The sequence below is a fragment of the Mauremys mutica genome, chromosome 1 (assembly GCF_020497125.1).
Source record: "Mauremys mutica isolate MM-2020 ecotype Southern chromosome 1, ASM2049712v1, whole genome shotgun sequence".
Classification (NCBI taxonomy): Eukaryota; Metazoa; Chordata; order Testudines; family Geoemydidae; genus Mauremys; species Mauremys mutica.
This window is the reverse complement of record NC_059072.1, coordinates 163,527,105-163,544,511: the sequence shown is the minus strand read 5'-3', so window position 1 is coordinate 163,544,511 and position 17,407 is coordinate 163,527,105. Positions and strand designations below refer to the sequence as shown.

At 49.8% G+C, this 17,407-nt stretch overlaps 1 protein-coding gene across 4 annotated transcripts in view; it reads left to right on the top strand.

Moving 5' to 3' along the window:
- The window catches only part of ATP1B1 (ATPase Na+/K+ transporting subunit beta 1), a 130,979-nt gene that overhangs the window by 97,732 nt on the left and 15,840 nt on the right, over window positions 1–17,407 (top strand). The window contains exon 1 of one of the 4 annotated variants that reach the window (XM_045001707.1): window positions 6,964–6,985. The exons of 2 other annotated variants lie outside the window; for them this stretch is intronic. In XM_045001707.1, the coding sequence (XP_044857642.1) occupies window positions 6,979–6,985 (7 nt within the window). In that variant the 5' untranslated portion in view covers window positions 6,964–6,978. Of the gene's footprint in view, window positions 1–6,963; window positions 6,986–13,363; window positions 13,554–17,407 lie in introns of those variants that run through there. One more of the 4 variants, XM_045001705.1, reaches the window with a different exon arrangement.

The window sequence follows — 17,407 nt, the reverse complement described above, 5'->3', positions numbered from 1 at the left end:
ACCTCTACCCTGATATAACGTGACCCAATATAACATGGTAAAGCAGTGCTCCAGGTGAGCGGGGCTGCGCACTCCGGTGGATCAAAGCAAGTTTGATATAATGTGGTTTCACCTATAACACGGTAAGATTTTTTTGGCTCCTGAGGACAGGGTTATATCGAGGTAGAGGTGTATTTACCTCTCCTCTTCTCCTTCCTGCCATTCCTGGGTCCTGTAGCAGCACCATTCAGCCAACTGCAGTCAGCTATGTGTGTCTCTGGCTGAAGCTCTGTTTTCTGCTGCGTCCCAAGAATCATGTGGCAATTCTCACCTTGTGACACAGGCCAGTTCATGGTAGTGTGAGTGAACTCCGGCTTCTGTTCCCATCGCTTTCATCATTTTGCTGTGTCCCTCAGTTCCCATATCCAATATCTCTTATCCACCTTTTTAAAAGCACTTTGAAATGTCTAAGTATATTGTGAACAGATCTGGGTGGCTTTCCAGTGTCAGTACAACCTCTGGGTGTAACAGGAACTGAAACAAACTTGGCAGATGCTTGGGAACTTGATCTCTGAGAGATAAGCACAGAACTGAACTAACAGTGATTTTTCGGGTGCTCTAGATTTTTTTTTCTCAGTCAGAAGTGGTCAGAAGCTCCCTGCCCCTATGTGGTGCATATCTCTCAGTATAAACACATTTATTCTAAATCATAGACACCCAGTGGACTTGGGCCAGGGCTGGAGTGAGAAGCTATTTTAATAGCTAGACAGAGTGGAGTTAAAAAAGAGGGAGACCTGCTGAACATGCGTTTTCCAGGAGACTAACTAAAGTTAGTTGAGAGAACCACTTGAAAAAGGGTTAACTTCAATTTATATAGGAAATATGGCCAGCTACTCATCACAAGAATGCAGCGTCAAAAACCATCCAAGTGGCCAAACATTTACCAGGTCTTAAGTCTTCCCTCAAAAAGGGGGGGGGGAGGGGAAATGCATCTTAATTTCTCAGTATTCTCTCACCAACAGAGCTGAGGAAAGTTCTTCTACAAAAGTGTTAGTTGGATTTTATTGAGCTCTCGCACTATGGATCACACCAGCCTGGTGGCAAAAGGGTCCTTTCTGTGTCATATGGGTGTCATGTATATGCCACAGTCTCTAGTAGACATCTAATGTTACATTGGTTATATGCATTATTTAATGTTGCTGTTAACACTGGGACAAGTGCTCAAATACCATGGTGATAGATGTGGTATTAAAGCCTAGATAAGTGCCACACCCATCAAATAAGGCATCCCAGCTAAGTGCTTGTTGTAGCTCTCAAAATGGAGATGGTAACATTCTGGATGAGTGCTGGTGCTCATAAAAATGGGATACACGTTGCATTGGGTGCTTGAGTCGGTCACTAGCAGTGTGGCTCTGCCAGGAGAAGGAAAGGTGGAAGCTGTAGTGTAGACAAGGTGTAAAGGCTTTTAACACTCATCTCACTGCATGGTGATTTTAAAAAAACATCCGAGACCTGCTTACACTATCACCAGTGGAGATTCATGGGTCAAAGTCAGTAACTGTAGATGAATTTATTGCATAAATGTAGAAGTGTAGTCAGTGGTTATAGCAGAAGATTCTAATGTGCTCTGCCACTGACTTGCTATGTAGCCTTGGGGAAAGTCACGTAATCTCTCAGTGCCTCAGTTTACCAACTACAAAATTAGTATTATAACGATTAGCCAGGGATATTTTGAAGTTGTTTGAAGTGCTCTGAGCTTCAGGTAGCAGTAGTAGCTTTGTAAGGACAAATAGTATCTGATTACGGATAACTGCTGCCTTCCCTAAAAGTATTTAGAAAAAAGTAAGGAATCCTCTCAAATCCCCCTGCCTGGAGTTGAGCAAGCCCTCAATTACGACTGTCCAGGCTCTGCTTCAACACGCAGCAGAACTGATTTGCATTTGGTAGTTCACCCCCAGCCTCCTTCCTGAAAGCAAAAGAACAGGCAAAATTCTCATTTAGTTCAATCCCAGTCTTGGTCCACACGCTACACCCTCCATTGCATAAATATAAGGAACCAAGTTTCAAATAGAAAAAGTTAAATACAAGAATAGAATTTGCCTAGCACAATGGGGCCGTGATATGGCTGAGGCCTCCAGGTGTGACTGCAATCTAAATGACTGCAAGGCATGTCCCGTGTAAATGACAGCAGCAGGTTAATACCATTTGCTTGATTCCTCTGCTGCGTCCTCATTAAACTCACGACTGAAGGGTTTGTTAATAAGATCTAGTTCCTTCTGCTTCCAGGTTATTGGTTCTTCAGCTCTGGTTGGGAGTACCTGAAAGTCATCCCCATGATGACCTCTGTGAAATGAAGTGGTCTCAGTCCAATTCATAGTGGGCAGGTATCCAGGTAAAGAAAAACCCACCACCACGCAACTGGCACTAATCGGCTCTGTTGCTAGCTGTCTCAGCAGAGAGGCCAAGGAGGAAGTGAATGGATCACAGAGACTGTCTATGGGCCAAGTTTTCGAAGGTATTGAAGCACCTAACGATAAAGATAGTGCCAAGTGGGATTAGGTGCCTAACCTGCTTTGATGCTTTTGAAAATCCCACCAGGCACCAAGCTGTATCTCTAGGTGCCTCAGTATCTTTGAAAATCTGGCCCTATTTGCATATTCCATACAAACCACTCCAGAACTGAGATGAGGCCACTTGTCAACAGGTGTTGTGTAGGGAAACAACCACTGCCTGAGCCATAGTGCATAGAGAACTTCAATCCCGTTGTGACATGTTGGATCACAGAAACCCTCTTGGGAGCTGCCACCTGATGTGCCCAGACTACCTCTGCTCGTGCTTTCCCTGCCAGCTCCGGACCCCAGCACCCTGTCTTGCTGAGCCAGACACGCTCGTCTGCTCCAACAGACCCAGGGTCTGAATTACTTGCCCCAAAGCTGGAGGTTTACCTGAAAGCAGCTAACAGAAGTGTGCTTGTCTCTAACACTCAGATGCCCAACTCCCAATGGGGTCTAAACCCAAATAAATCTGTTTTACCCTGTATAAAGCTTATGCAGGGTAAACTCATAAATTGTTTGCCCTCTATAACACTGATAGAGAGAGATGCACAGCTGTTTGCCCCCCCCCCCAGGTATTAATACATAGTCTGGGTTAATTAATAAGTAAAAAGTGATTTTATTAAATACAGAAAGTAGGATTTAAGAGGTTCCAAGTAATAACAAACCGAACAAAATAAGTCACCAAGCAAAATAAAATAAAATGTGTAAATCTATGTCTAATCAAACTGAATACAGATAATCTCACCCTCAGAGATGCTTCAGTAAGTTGGGTTTTTTTTCCCCCTCCGACTGGACACCTTCCAGGCCTGGGCACAATCCTTTCCCCTGGTACAGCTCTTGTTCCAGCTCAGGTGGTAGCTAGGGGATTCTTCATGGGGGATTCTCTCTCCTCTTTGTTCTGTTCCACCCCTTTATATATCTTTTGCATAAGGCGGGAATCCTTTGTCCCTCTCTGGGTTCCCACCCCTCCTTCTCAATGGAAAGACACCAGGTTAAAGATGGATTCCAATTTAGGTACCATGATCACATGTCACTGCAAGACTTCAAGCCTTAATTCCTCCCAGCCTGACTCACAGGAAGGCCGGCCTGCAAACAGCCATCCAGTCAATTGTCCTGGTTAATAGGAGTCATCAAGATTTCAAACCACCATTAATGCATAAATACAATAGGCCCTCAGAGTTATATTTCACATTTCTAGTTTCAGATACAAGAGTTACATTTATACAAATAGGATGATCACACTCAGTAGATTATAAGCTTTGTAATGAGACCTTTTGCATGAACCATATTCCAGTTATATTATATTCACTCATTAGCATATTTTTATAAAATCATATAGATAGGGGTTCTCGTACTGGGGGTCGGGACCCCTCAGGGGGTCGTGAGGGTATTACATGGGGGGTCGTGAGCTGTCAGTCTCCACCCCAAACCCCGCTTTGCTTCCAGTATTTATAATGGTGTTATAAATTAAAAACACTTTTTAATATATATAAGGGGGTCGCACTCAGAGGCTTGCTATGTGAAAAGTGTCACCAGTACAAAAGTTTGAGAACTACTGATATAGACTGCAACGTCACACCTGTGACCTGTCAACTCATCACCTTCCATTAACACCAAATCCACTTCAGAGAAATGTAGCCAAGGCTACGAAGCAGACCTACCTGAGGTAGCTTTAATCTCCTTACTCAGGTCCCAGAGTGGTGAAGCTGCAGCAACGCACACTTCTGTGCAGGCTGTACGAGCCCAGCTAGAACCCTGGGTAATTACTTGCTGGCATAGCCTGAGCTGAAATGCATGCTGCTGCGGCTTCACCAGTCTGGTACCTGAGCTAGTAAAATTTAAAGCTAGCTCGGGTATGTCTACATGAGCTGCAGTCAGACCCCATGCTTGCAATCTAGACATGCTCCGAGATAGAATCCTCTTGGCGGCAGCATGAGATGATGTAAGACATGCTGCCCTATGGAAACTAGATTATGACATCTCAAGAGGCAGGTAGTCCAGTCAACTCTTACTGCCTTCTCTCTTTCTCCCCCTGGCTCCTCCACTGGGGTGTCAAGCAACTCAGGTCATTAAAGAATGGCATGGGAATCAGGCTAATCGGACAGACACAGAGTCAAAGCCAGCTTTTTGTTCTGCCACATTCTCAGAGTTCACAAGCTAAGAACTGGGCGCTCCTCTTTCTTACCATGGGTAGAACTGAAAATAAAGCTTTTTACCTATAATTGGCATTCTTTTTAACCTCTGGGAGGGAAAAGTCTCTGAAAGGATTTGTAAATCACATTGCCGTCCTACTGTGCTCCTGACTGAACAATTACAAGAGGTTTAGAGACAAGTTGTGCCCTGATGGACCCCTCCCATCCCCAGTTGCTGTGTGGGCTGCTTGGATAAGTCAGCGCCTGATAGCTAATGACAGAAATAATTCCCCCCCTCCTCCCATTTTTTTTTAAAACCTCAGTTAGATCAGATTTCAGAGGTTTATTAGTTTAGTTTTTTTGTTCCCAAATTTAAGTGGTTTAGTGCTGGTGAAAGGAGTCAGATTGTTGGTCCCTGGAAACTGGAGTCTTCTGTACATAACAGCATAGGCAGCAGCAAGGCAGGCTTCCGCTAAGCTTTCTGCTGCTGGTGTGCATCACCACTGCACCCCTTTAGGAGTGAGCGGGGAGTTTAGTCTCTATGTGCCAGCCAGTCTTATTTGTCTCAGCAGCAAAATCAAACATGGAGCCAGGGGTGCTGGACCAATTTGTATAGTGAGGGTGCTGAGAGCCATTGAATCAAACTAAACCCTGTGTATATAAAGGAAACCACTTCAAGCCAGGAGGTGTGGCAGCATCTATGCATGGAGGCTAGTTGGTGTCTGCAGTTTGGTTTGTGGTGAAGCATTTTGTCCTGTAGGAATTGAACTGAGATCCACCATTCATGCTACATAGACTTCAGATGGCACGGTTTCTACCAAATCTGGGATGAATTTGAACCAATGCACTAGAAGTGAAAGACTTTCTTCAGCCTTCTTGCCATTACTTGTATAATTCACATGGTGATTGCTTATTAATCAGTACGTTAGCTGCCATCCTCACAGAGGCTCCAGAATGCCAGCTGTAATGAAACACATTGTATTTTTCCCAGTTTCATACTTTATTCCTTGGGAGACATGCTTTTCCCTGAGGGATGTTCACTTTATGATGGGCCAAGCAAAATGGGGTGGGTTTCCTATATTTTTATCCAACTATTTTCATTGAGGAGGCAAAAATCCTATTTTCCTGCATCGTCAAAGAAAGACTGGATCTGGAGAAATGGCTTATTTACTACATCATAGTTTTCTATTGCGTTGATCAGAATGTTGTTTGGGTTTCTGCTACTAATGGTTGTGTGTGTCTGTTTAGCCAGAGGAACAATACTCAGTCCCAGTGACGTAGCCTGGTTATTTAACATCCAGCAGTGAATCTCTTTCCTGTTACATGCAGTCCTGTTGCATCCCCAAAATCCTGCCTGCCCACCCACAACACACTCATACCTTCCAGAGCTGTGAATCCTGCGCCCTACTGTTCTGTACTGAATTGGAAACTGAAGCCTGACCAGTTCTGCCCAGCTGAGCCAATACACCTGACTCTGCTGAGACTGGCATAAGCTAGGAGTAAGTCAACTGTATTACACAGGTATGAAACTGGCATAAGCAAGAGAACTGGGTTCCTTGATGGTTTTCTGCTGATCTGATTACTAGTTGCCACCTCCCTGCTTTGATGCCTAGAGATGGATAGGCACTTTTATTAAACCTACATAAATAAAATCTCTGTGCTCAGAGGACTAAATGCATGTCTGTGGGCCTCGTTCTCAGATACGCCATTCCTGTGCTTGGGACAGGAATGGGGAACAAAGATTGTTTTTGGTTTGTTTGTTTGTTTTTAAGCCACTTTTGGATGCTCTGTATTCTGGGGCTATGCAGACCTGCCTGTACCCTGGTGTAATTTAGAGCAGCTTCTGTCCTGCTCCAAAACATACGCTCTGCTTCTCATGGACCCTTATGGGTCCTGGAGGCAGAGAATCAGGGAACAGTCACAGTGCAGTGTGCTGCAGACATGATGCTCCTTACTTACAGCTAGGGCTGATGTAGAGCCCATATGCCAGCTTTACACTGACTGGGGTGCAAGGGACATTCTCAGGGGCCATTCTTAGCCACTCTGAGGCTACTTTATGCTGCCGGTGTGGTGTAAAATGCCTCAGTGTCACTGAGAATCAGGCCCTGTCTCTCCTAGTTTTTCCTGGGACAATTAACACAGCACATGTGGCTTGTGGCCTTTTGCACTGTGGTGGCTGATTGGCCCTCTTTGTTTCTTTCTCTCACCTGCTTGGTGTGGGCATGGTGCCAGGCTTCTGAGCAGCTGCCCCTTCCTGCTCTAGGCCTGACAGACAGATGAGACCCAGCCCTGCCTGTTTGTAGCAGCAGCCCATGAATGGTAACTAACTAAGGGCATTTTACACACTTTCATCTTTTAAGTAGTGCTTGCTCTAGCAGTTTGAGGTTCCACCCTAGCCTGCTCCCCTCTCCCCTCCATCCTCCCAGACGTAGAGTGTAATGCAAGTTATTTGCAGACCTGGAGAAGGGCTCTGTAACAGGGCCGGCTCTAGGCTTTTTTGCCGCTCCAAGCAAAAAAATTTTTGGCTGCCCCCCATCCCAGCCCTGGGCTCCCCCCTCATGCCCCCCTGCTGCCCCAGCCCTGGGCTTCCCCCTTTTTCCCCACCAGTGCCCTCCCCCATCCCACTGCCACCCCAGCCCTGGGCTCTCCCCCCTGCCCACCTGCACCCAGGGGCGGCTCTAGACATTTCGCCGCCACAAGCAGGAGCCGGAGGGACCAGTCCACTGGAGCGCGGGACCAGCGGACCCTCCGCAGGCACGCCTGCGGGAGGTCCACCGGAGCCGCCTGCCGCCCTCCCGGCGACCAGTAGAGCGCCCCCCACGGCTTGCCGCCCCAAGCACACGCTTGGCGTGCTGGGGCCTGGAGCCGCCCCTGCCTGCACCCTCCTTCCACCGCAGCCCTGGGTCACTGGTAACTTGTTCCCAGGGCGGGTCATTCAGCAGGAATTTTGGATGTGCACAGGACACAGACAGGATTGGTTCCCATATGGTTACAGAGCTGCAGTAAAGTGGAACAATGTTCAGCTTGTGTGATTGGAGGATATCTGGATGCATATTATAAGACTGGCCTCCATAAATGAGGAAAAGTTGAGGTGCCTTTATTCTTTTGTTCCACTCTTTCTTTGTATGGGGAATTTGCCAATGCAATATCACTGTCTTCCTTTTAAACAAACAAACAAAAAAAAGGCAATGGCTGTTGAAAATAGCAATTCCAGTCCTAATAACCACTGGGAAACATTTCTTGCTCAATTTTATCCTACTTTTTCTACAGGAAGTTACAGTGGATCGGTATATTTGATTTGAGAGAAATGAAGTAATAGCTGCCCAAACTGAGCTTGAGCACTCCTGAATTTTGAGGTGTTCAAATCTGGAAGGCAGGTGCTAGGGGTGTGTGTGTGTGTGGATTGGGTGTGGGGGCTGTGGGCTCCGCGGGGAAGCACAGCAGCATGTATGCAGCAGCGTGTCTGGAGCTGCGTGGAGCCAGACACGCTGGTCTGAGTGGCACGGTAAGGGGGCTGGGGGGTTGGAGAAGGGGTAGGGGGTTCTGGGGGGGCAGTCAGGGGACAGGCAGTGGTTGGATAGGCATGGGAGTCCCAGGGGTTTGTCAGGGGACAGGTAGGAGGTGGGGTCCTGGGGGGGAAGTTGCGGGGGGGGGTTCTCAGGAGGGGGCAGTTGGGGACAAGGAGAAGGGAGGTTTAGATATGGGGTGGGGTCCTGGGGGGCAGTTAGGGGCAGGGGTCCCGGGAGAGGGTGATCAGGGAGCAGGGGGGGTTGGTTGGTTGGGGTTTCTGTGGGGGGCAGTCAGAGGGAGTGGATGGTGGCAGGGGGGGCTTCCCTTCCCCTGGAGTGTCCTGTTTTTTGAATATTAAAATATGGTATCCTTACCATTCACAGCACTCACAGCATGCTGCCGCATGAGGTCCCCCCTCCTTCCTTTCCAGTTGGTAGTGGCCAAGGGAATGCTGGGAAATGTAGTTCTTTCCCTACTCCAGGGCTGGCCCTATAGGCAGGGAGCTAACGAAGGAACTACAGCTCCCAGAGCCCCCTGTTGGTTCTCAGCTCTCATGCCGCCCCTCCAAATGGGCTGCCCCAAGCAGGTGCTTGCTTTGCTGCTGCCTAGAGCCACCCCTGCTCTGTAAGCTCGAAAGCGTGTCCCTTTCACCAACAGAAGTTGGGCCAATCAAAGAGATTACCTTACCAGCCTCACTTCAGTGCAAGTTACTTGGGTTTCTGTGGGTGGGAGTCAGCCAGGTGGCAAAACTACAGCTGGAGGAAATGGGGGTAAAATCCACATTGCTCCTTCACTGAGAGCACGGTACTTTCCCTGCCCAAAGGGCAGAATAATCACCTCCCTGGGCAAAACCCTGCTTCTCCCCACTCCCACCTCTCACTGCAGGACAACCTGTACCATCTCCTTAAGTGAGAACAACTCTTGAATCCCTTCTCCTCTCCCACTGCAAGAAGATGCTTCACCTCAGCCCTCTGCCTTCACCCCATTCAAATAAGAAACAAATTCTCATGAAACTGAGAGTAAATACCATCCTGCTAAATCATTCTTCCCTAGGCAGTGTGGAAGCGGGTTTCTAAAACTCCTTCCTCCTGCAGGTAAACTTGTAGACATGGTGGATATCTTTGCATGTTTTGTCCTCAGCATTTTCCAAGGTCATTGTAGGCTCTTACTGCTCTTTGAAAATCCGATCATATAGTTGTGTGCTCAGACTGTCTGGGCAAAATCTGAATGGCCAGACAGGGGACGGGTGAATTTGTACCTAACTTGGGCCCCCATTCTGCAAACATGGAAGTAGCTGCTTAACTTTACACAACAGTAAAGTGGAACCATTCATGTAATAAACAGATATAAACATAAGCATGTGCATAAATGTTTGCAGGATTGGGGGGCCTTGGAGTGAAAGTTAGGTGTGTGCCCTTTGAAATTATGCAGTGTTGGTCCCAGGATATGAGAGAGAGAGAGAGGCTTTTGAGCCACACAGTTCTTAAGGTTTGCTTGTCTCTTACCAACAGAAGTTGGTCCAATACAAGATTCCTGGCCTTTTGAAATGCATTTTTGGGTGGCTTTGTTTCCCTTTGGTTCTAGGTTTGGGATATGCTGTTATGGTTTCTACAGCCCTGCTTGATGCTGCTAAACCAACAAAGGTTTTCTTTGTAATAAGGCCTTGCTCTTGTATAGCATTTTTCAGCAGTAGATTTCAAAGTGCTTTACAGATAGGGAAACTGAGGCATGGGGAAGTGAAGTGACTTGTCCAAGGTCACTCAGCAGGCCAGTGGCTTAAGCTGGTAATGGAACCCAAGTATCCTGAATCCTACTCCAGTGCTCTAACCTGTAGGGCAGATATGTACAGGGATACTGTAATTACCCAAACCCAAGCATTACAAACACAGGAAATTCAGAGTTAAGGTTATTTAGAAGAAATCCAAACATGTTAAGGCATGAAATGTACATGTAAGGCACCCAAACCACCTTAACTCTGCCCCACAGTGACACCATGCAATAACCATCTTTATGATTAAGGGCTATTGATATTTGTGGTTCCATAATATTGATTTTTTTTATGATATGTTTGATACTCTTTTCCCCCCCTCTACCCCCCCATGGCATCACTAGAGGGCAGAGTTAAAGTTGGTTGGAGCAGGTGTGGGTGCTATGTTATTGAGGCAACATGATATGATGCACAGAATGCTGACTTGAGACTCCGGGTCCCTGTGTCCTGTATCTGGGTCAGCCATTGGGTGAATCACTTCACCTTTTTGTGCCTTTGTTTCCCCATCTATAAAATGGCCACAATGATACTGACCTCCTTTGTAAAGCATTTTGAGGCCTAAGGAGGAAAAGCTCTTATACAGAGCTAAGTTGTGGTGTTAGCTATTGGTAACACAGTAAAGGAGTGAGTACTCAGAGTGATGGGCCAGAAATTAATGCTTAGGTTTTGTAGGGGGCCTGTCAATATTGAATACTGGGCCAATTACCAAGGGAAGATGGGTGTCAGGAGAGTGGTGGTGTTCAGTAAATGGTGGGGTGGGGTAGGCTACAGGTGAGCCAATGGTTATTGCTGAGCATGGATACACAGGGCAATTGGCCTAGCACTGGGGTATGGGCAGTGATTGCTAGCCCCCACCTGCTCCATAGTGGTGGCTCTCTGTGTGGTATTGATGCAGTCTCAGGCCTGAGGCCTTGGCTACACTTGCAAATTTGCAGCGCTGCAGCAGGGTGTGAAAACACACCCTCTCCAGCGCTGCAAATTGCGGCGCTGCAAAGCGCCAGTGTGGTCAAAGCCCCAGCGCTGGGAGCGCGGCTCCCAGCGCTGTACGTTATTCCCCACAGGGAGGTGGAGTACGGACAGCGCTGGGAGAGCTCTCTCCCAGCGCTGGCGCTTTGACTACACTTAGCGCTTCAAAGTGCTGCCGCAGCAGCGCTTTGAAGTGCAAGTGTAGCCAAAGCCTCAGCTTACAGGGACCCAGCAAGCTGAGATATGGCTTTGAAAAAACAAACAAAAAAAATCTAGTCAGTAGCTGTGGGCAGCTCATTCTTCTCCCTGGCTGTGCTTAGTTTGACCATGTGCTCTCCTCTTTCTTCCTCCTCAGGGAAACTAGAAAATAGTGCATATGTTCCTGAAGGTCAAACTGGGAGGAAATACTATGGCCTGGTCCTTGCTGCTTGCTCCCACCCCTCAGATAGCATCCCCCAATCTCTTCCCGATCACTATCACCCATTGGTCTGGTCTGTTCATTGCAGAACTCTACCCCCTGCAATGCCTACCATCCTATTGCAGACATTGTAGCTGGCACAGCCCCTTTCTCCTCCTCCCCCCCCAAGCAGGGACCCATCCTTGCCTTGGGGCAGGCTCTGCCTTTCTCCTCCTCCTCCTAACAGGTGTTCCCAGCACAAACAGAGCATGGGGCATGTTATTTGCATTAAATATGCAATAGCTGTGTTTACCCTTGAGTGAGCTGGAGTGCAGTGTGATTTCAAATGGAGGGTAGGAATGACAGATAGGAGGAGAAACTGAGAAAGAAAGGTTACCCAGTGTATCTTTGCTCTACTATACATTTTACTCAGCAGTAGGGCTGCCGCACAAGTAGAGGCTCATGCAGAGGAGGTTGCATAGCAAAGAGAAAATGGATTTTAAAGGGTGAGGCATTTCTCCTCCTGCTGTCAACTGATAACAGCCCTCTTCGGCCTTCTCCTAAACCCAGACCAGTCTGCAGCTGCTGCCAGAGACAAAGGATGCCCACTAGTCGTCACCCCCCACCTCTCATGAGTCATAACTTAAATACCCCAGTGACAGGCACTAAATAAAAACCTAAGCCTAGGAGTTCCTGGCATAGACTCGGGTAGGACCCATTTCTCATTCCAGCTGAGTGGGCTGCTATCCTGTGTTTGCATATTCATGGGAAGGGGGATTCCCAAGGCACAGGAGGGAAGTTGCACTTGGGGCCAGAAACAAGGAAGGGACTTGGGGGGAGGGAGGGGAATACTTTGTATGGTAGCTGTGGGCAGCCAGCAGGTGGGAGCCAAAAGCAGAAGTGGCTCCAGACCCCAGCGCGCCAAGTGCATGCTTGGGGCGGCATGCCATGGGGGGCGTTCTGCCGGGCCCCGGGAGGGCGGCAGGCGGCTCCGGTGGACCTCCCCCAGGCGTGCCTGTGGAGGGTCTGCTGGTTCCGCGCGGATTCGGTGGCCGTGCGGGACCAGCGCACCCTCTGCAGGCATGCCTGCGGGAGGTCCACCGGAGCCCTGGGACCAGCGACCGGCCGAGCGCCTCCTGTGGCATGCCGCCCTGCTTTGGGCTGCGAAATGTCTAGAGCCGCCCCTGGCCAAAAGGCTGTAAGAAGGCGTTGGAGGCATGTAGAGCCCACAAAAAGGGGCGGGGCGGGGAGGGGAGGGGGGTCAGGCACTACTAGCCCACGGCAGGATTAGCTGCTGTCAAGTGTATGGATGGTGGTGCTGGGGGAGGTGTGGAAATGGTACGAAAAGTATTTCTGCCTCTCCCCTCCCCCGTCGCAGCGAAGCTCCCGTCCGCAGCTGGACACGCCCTTGACCCCTTATCCCGCTCCCCAGCTCCTCCCCCTTTGCGTACAAGGGCTCAGGTGTGCGGCTGGCGCCAGCTCTCACCCCCCCCCCTTTGTCTAGCAGCTTGTGCGCCGCCGCCGCCCTACATGGCCCGCACCCTGCTCTGATCTCCCCCCCCAGGGCTGCAGCCACCCCCGCCCCGCTGAGCTGCGGGGCCCCCGGGCGCTTTTTCTCTCCCCATCGCCTTCCCCTCCGCCCGGCGGCCACTGGCCTGGCGCCCCTCCCCCCCTCCCAGGTGGGGTCTCCCCCAGCGCCCGCTCTTCCCTCGCAGGTGCGGGGGGGGGGGGGGGGGGCGGATACAACCCGAGTCGCCCGGCAGCTCAGCCACGTGCTCCCCCCCCCGCCCTCCAAGCCACGCCCCCGCCCCAAATCCCGCTTTCATTGGCTGCCGGCGTTCGGTGGGCGGGGTCAGCCGCGGGAGCCGGCAATATAGCGCGCGGCGCTGCCCGGCTCGCGCCGAGCCCATGTCCCCGGCCGGCGCGGTTCTGTGAGCGGCCCCTCGCTGAGCCCGGGAGCCGCCGGCCCGTCTGCGTCCCGCCCTCCGGCCCGTACAGCCGCCGCCGCTGCCGCCGGGGCGTGCGCGGGAACCCGCTGGCAGGGCCGCCCCCCGCTCCGCTCCCAGGGGGCCCGTAGGATTTTCCCGTGTCGCCCCTGCGCCCAGGCGGGGCCGCTCCCTCCTCCTCCTCCTCGCCCCCCGCCGCCATGGCTCGCGGCAAGGCCAAGGAAGGCGATGGCAACTGGAAGAAATTCATCTGGAACTCGGAGAAGAAGGAGTTTCTGGGCCGGACCGGCGGCAGCTGGTGTAAGTGCGTCCGTGCGCGCCGGCCCCCGCCGCAGCCCCCCGGGGCTCCCCCTGCGGGCTGCGCGTCTCGGGTGGGTGGGTGCGTGGGGGGCTGCGTCCCCTGCTCCCGGCAAAGGCTCGCGCGCGGACCCGCAACACCTCGAGCTAGGAAAGGTGGCGGGGGCAGGGAATCGGTTCCCTTGTTCATTGTAATCGGTTTAGCGCAAAGTGGAGACAATCCCTCCCGCATCAGGATTAAAAAAATCCCCCCCGAACTTCCTTCGCGGGTCTCACATGCTGCTTCGATGGCGGCGGCGGTGGTGATTTGAGTAACACCTCCCCCCCCCCCCCGGCCCCAGACCTGGTTACGCTGGTGTGGATTTAATGTGCGGTTCCGTTCGGTGTTGCCTGGAGCGATTAGCTGATTTATGGGCGGCTGGTTCCCTTCCTTCCCGGAGGGGATGCGGTATCTCTCGCCTGGGGAGAGAAAGTGCGTCTTGTTCCGGGCGGAAAGCGGTTGTGCGGTGCCTGAGCTCGGAGGAGGAACCTTGCCTCGTCTTTGGGGCTTGCCCGTACCCCGTTGCCCAGCCTGTTGCCTAGATCTGTCAGCGATGCTTGAAATCGGAAAGGCCGAGCGCCTTCCCTGCTGGAGAAAGCTGCCTTGGTGTCTCTTTTTTTTTTTCCTCCCCCTGCAAAAGGTCACGCTGAAGGGCACTGATGTAGTTAAATCTGAGTCGTGACTGCGGTAGGGGTGGGGTGGGCGGCTGTGTGCGCGGGGGCGAACAACCCTACACATACCTCTCGCTGTTTCCCACCATCCTCCTCTGCATCAGACCCTTTGTAGAGGAGCCAATGCGGCTGGCATGGTGTCTTTGGAGGAGGGCGAATTGTGGAGACAGCCAGGCAAAGGGCCTCTGTTGAAAGGTGATACAGGGATGGCCTCTGAAATTGGTGTAAAGGCTTTTGTGTTACAAAGAGAGAGACCCCCCGCCCCCCCTGGAATCCAGCAAGCTCGGTGGGGCTGCTTGGCTGGGGAAGCAAAGGGTTAATAATGCATCAGAGCTCAAGGTTAGTCAAGGTGACACCTGAAAGCAGGAGGTAACTGGAGGCACTGAGCTGTCTGGGCAAGGCCATCCGGTGGTAGGACATTAGGGTTTGGTTTTTCTGGATGTGTGGATGGTCCTCTTGGGTTTTATTTATGTTTCCCTCCCGGTCTCCATTTGGAGGAATAACCTGCCTGAGCTCCGGGGGAGAGAGGAAAGGGCTGGGTCGGGAGGAAGCAGGGGAGACTCAGGAATGAGCAAGTCCTTGAAGCCAGTCTCCTAGCAACTAAATGTAACTTGAGTGAGACCATGAGGTGCACAATGGCTCTATAGCCGCCTCCTTCCCTTCTCCCTAGTGTGGTTCTCCTCACTCCTCCTCTGAAGTCAGAGGCAAGGAGGACCCCCACTTCTAGGTGCATCACAGCCTGCATTGCACTAACCAGATAAATACAAGGGGCATTGTGAAGATAGGGCATCACTTCCCAGTTTTTCCCATCTCCATCTTTTTGGCTCGTCTCTCTCCCCCTCTCTGTTCTCTATACAGCCACATCTATTTGCTTTGGATTCTAATAGTCTGCAAGCTCTAGTTCATTTTGAGTTGACCCTGGGGGAAAGCAGCTCCAGTTCTGTACAATAAAACAAACACGAAATACGCAGTGATCTATAATTTGAGAAATGGTGTCTCTGGTTCCAGCTTGCCCTAGCATGTGGCTGTTAGTCACTGTGTTTCTTCTCCCCCACCTCCCAGTCAATGTTACAAAAAGATACTGTTAAAATATTTCAGTTCACTGATTTTTTTTCTTTTAAACAACCAAGTATCAAGGATGGCGGTGACACCTCTTTTTGACTTAAACAAGGAATGCATCTCCCAGTGCTGAAGCGCTAGGCATGGTTGTCCTTGGGGAGAGGGCATTTTGCCCTTGGGCTCATTTTTACCTAGCTGGGTTTTAACCAGCAAACATGAGCTCCGATTATGAATTGTGAAACTGTAGAATTGGAAAGACTTTTTATAAATCCTTTCCTTCTTCCTTTTTTGGGGAGTGGGGTGGGTGGGTGGTTAAAGGAAGCTGAGTTTACATCAGAACTTGGGAAACAAATGGGAAGAAGTATCACGTATAATGTACTGATTACATATTGTACTATTACAAATAGTACTTGGAAAGTTGTCTATTTATATATGAATTTTAAAAGCCTTAGTCAGACTTCCACTTGCTGCCAACCAAAGCTGGCCTGCCACCCTCATTGTTGAAGTCAGCCCCTGTTGACTGATCAACCGGATGTGGAGTTGCCATCTTCAGATTTGGCAGGCAGAAGCATTAGGACACACTGTAGGAGGCTCTCGCTATATATATTTGTGTGAGCAGAGAATTAAAATACGTTAACTGTTTTGGTTTTTTTTCTAGCACCATGAATCTGTGTGGGGCTTCACAGGTGTATAGAATGTGGTCCCTGCCACAAAGAACTTGTGCCTAAATATCTAGGGCTAGATCCCCATTGGTGTAGCTCCCTTAAAGTCAGCCAGAGCTCTGACAACTGTACATTAGCTAGTCTCTGGCCTAGGTATTATGCACCAACCTGTAGCAGGCACCTGTTTCTCGCCTAAGCACTTGTGCTTTGTTGGTGGATTTGCTGGATATTTTCTATAACCCAGGCTGTGTACCTTGTAGATGTCTTTTTTTGTGCTGTTTGACAACATCCTGGTTGGGAGATACAACAATGCTACCTCCTGGTACTGCCCATTTGATGTGATCCAAAAAAAAAATCAAAGGCAGCAAGCACATTGCAGAGAGCAACCTTCTTGTTTGGTGTATTACAACAGCACCTCCTTTGACTGGTCTGGAAAAAATTTCCAAATCTCTTGTGACATCACAACCATTTGCCTAGAGCTGCCTGGATACCAAAGAGTGTGATTAACTCTGAGAGTGCCAAAACATAGTGCTGCTGAGTTTAACTTCATGAACTTTCTCCTTCCCCAGTGGGGTGAGGTAGCAGGAAGTTTGAAGACAAAGGACAGCTATCTTAGTTTTTTCTGTTGTCTGTCCCACCCCTTCCTGCTGCTCTCTCTTTAAGAGACTGAAAATAATTAAAACCAAGAAGAGAATTGTATTTGAATTGGGCTGCTTTTCTATGGTAATAGAGCACAGGAAGAAAGCTTTTTTTTTTCTCTTGCACTTTCTGTCCTTCCCTTCCCCCACATCTAATCTCACTCCAGATGGTTCAGAGAGTCTTTGTTTTAGGACGTGTTCTACACTGGCACTTTACAGCCCTGCAACTTTCTCACTGGGGTGTGGGGGAAAAACACCCTTGGGGGGGCCCCCCCAGCACTGCAAGTTTCAGTGCTGTAAAGTGGCAGTGTAGACTGCACCAGAGCAGCTGGTAGCTATTCCCCTCATGGAGGTGGGTTTTTTATAGCGCTGGGCCCGCACTATGCCTGACTACACAAGCCACAGCGCTGCAACCTGGTTTAAAGTGACATCAGATTAGGGCATTCTGAAGTCAGTTACTCTCTTCTCAAATCTGTTGCCTCTAATTCTAGTTCACTTGCTTGTGCTTGTTACTGTTCCCTTGATTAGCATATAAGTTGCTTGGCATGGGCTGGTTTATCCTTCCTGTAGGCTGCCTGGTGATGCCTAGTACAGCATGTTACTATGCAGTTAATCATCTGAGATAATCCTTGTAAACTAGTAACTGATATCCAGATTCTGAGTAGTGTTGTGTTCCTTTTTATTTTCTTGTGTGGTTATTCCAGTCCCCCCTTTCCTTTAGATCAAAAATCTGGTTATATAATTGGCTGCTTCAGCTGGATGATCTGGTAATGCTGTGCGGTTTTTC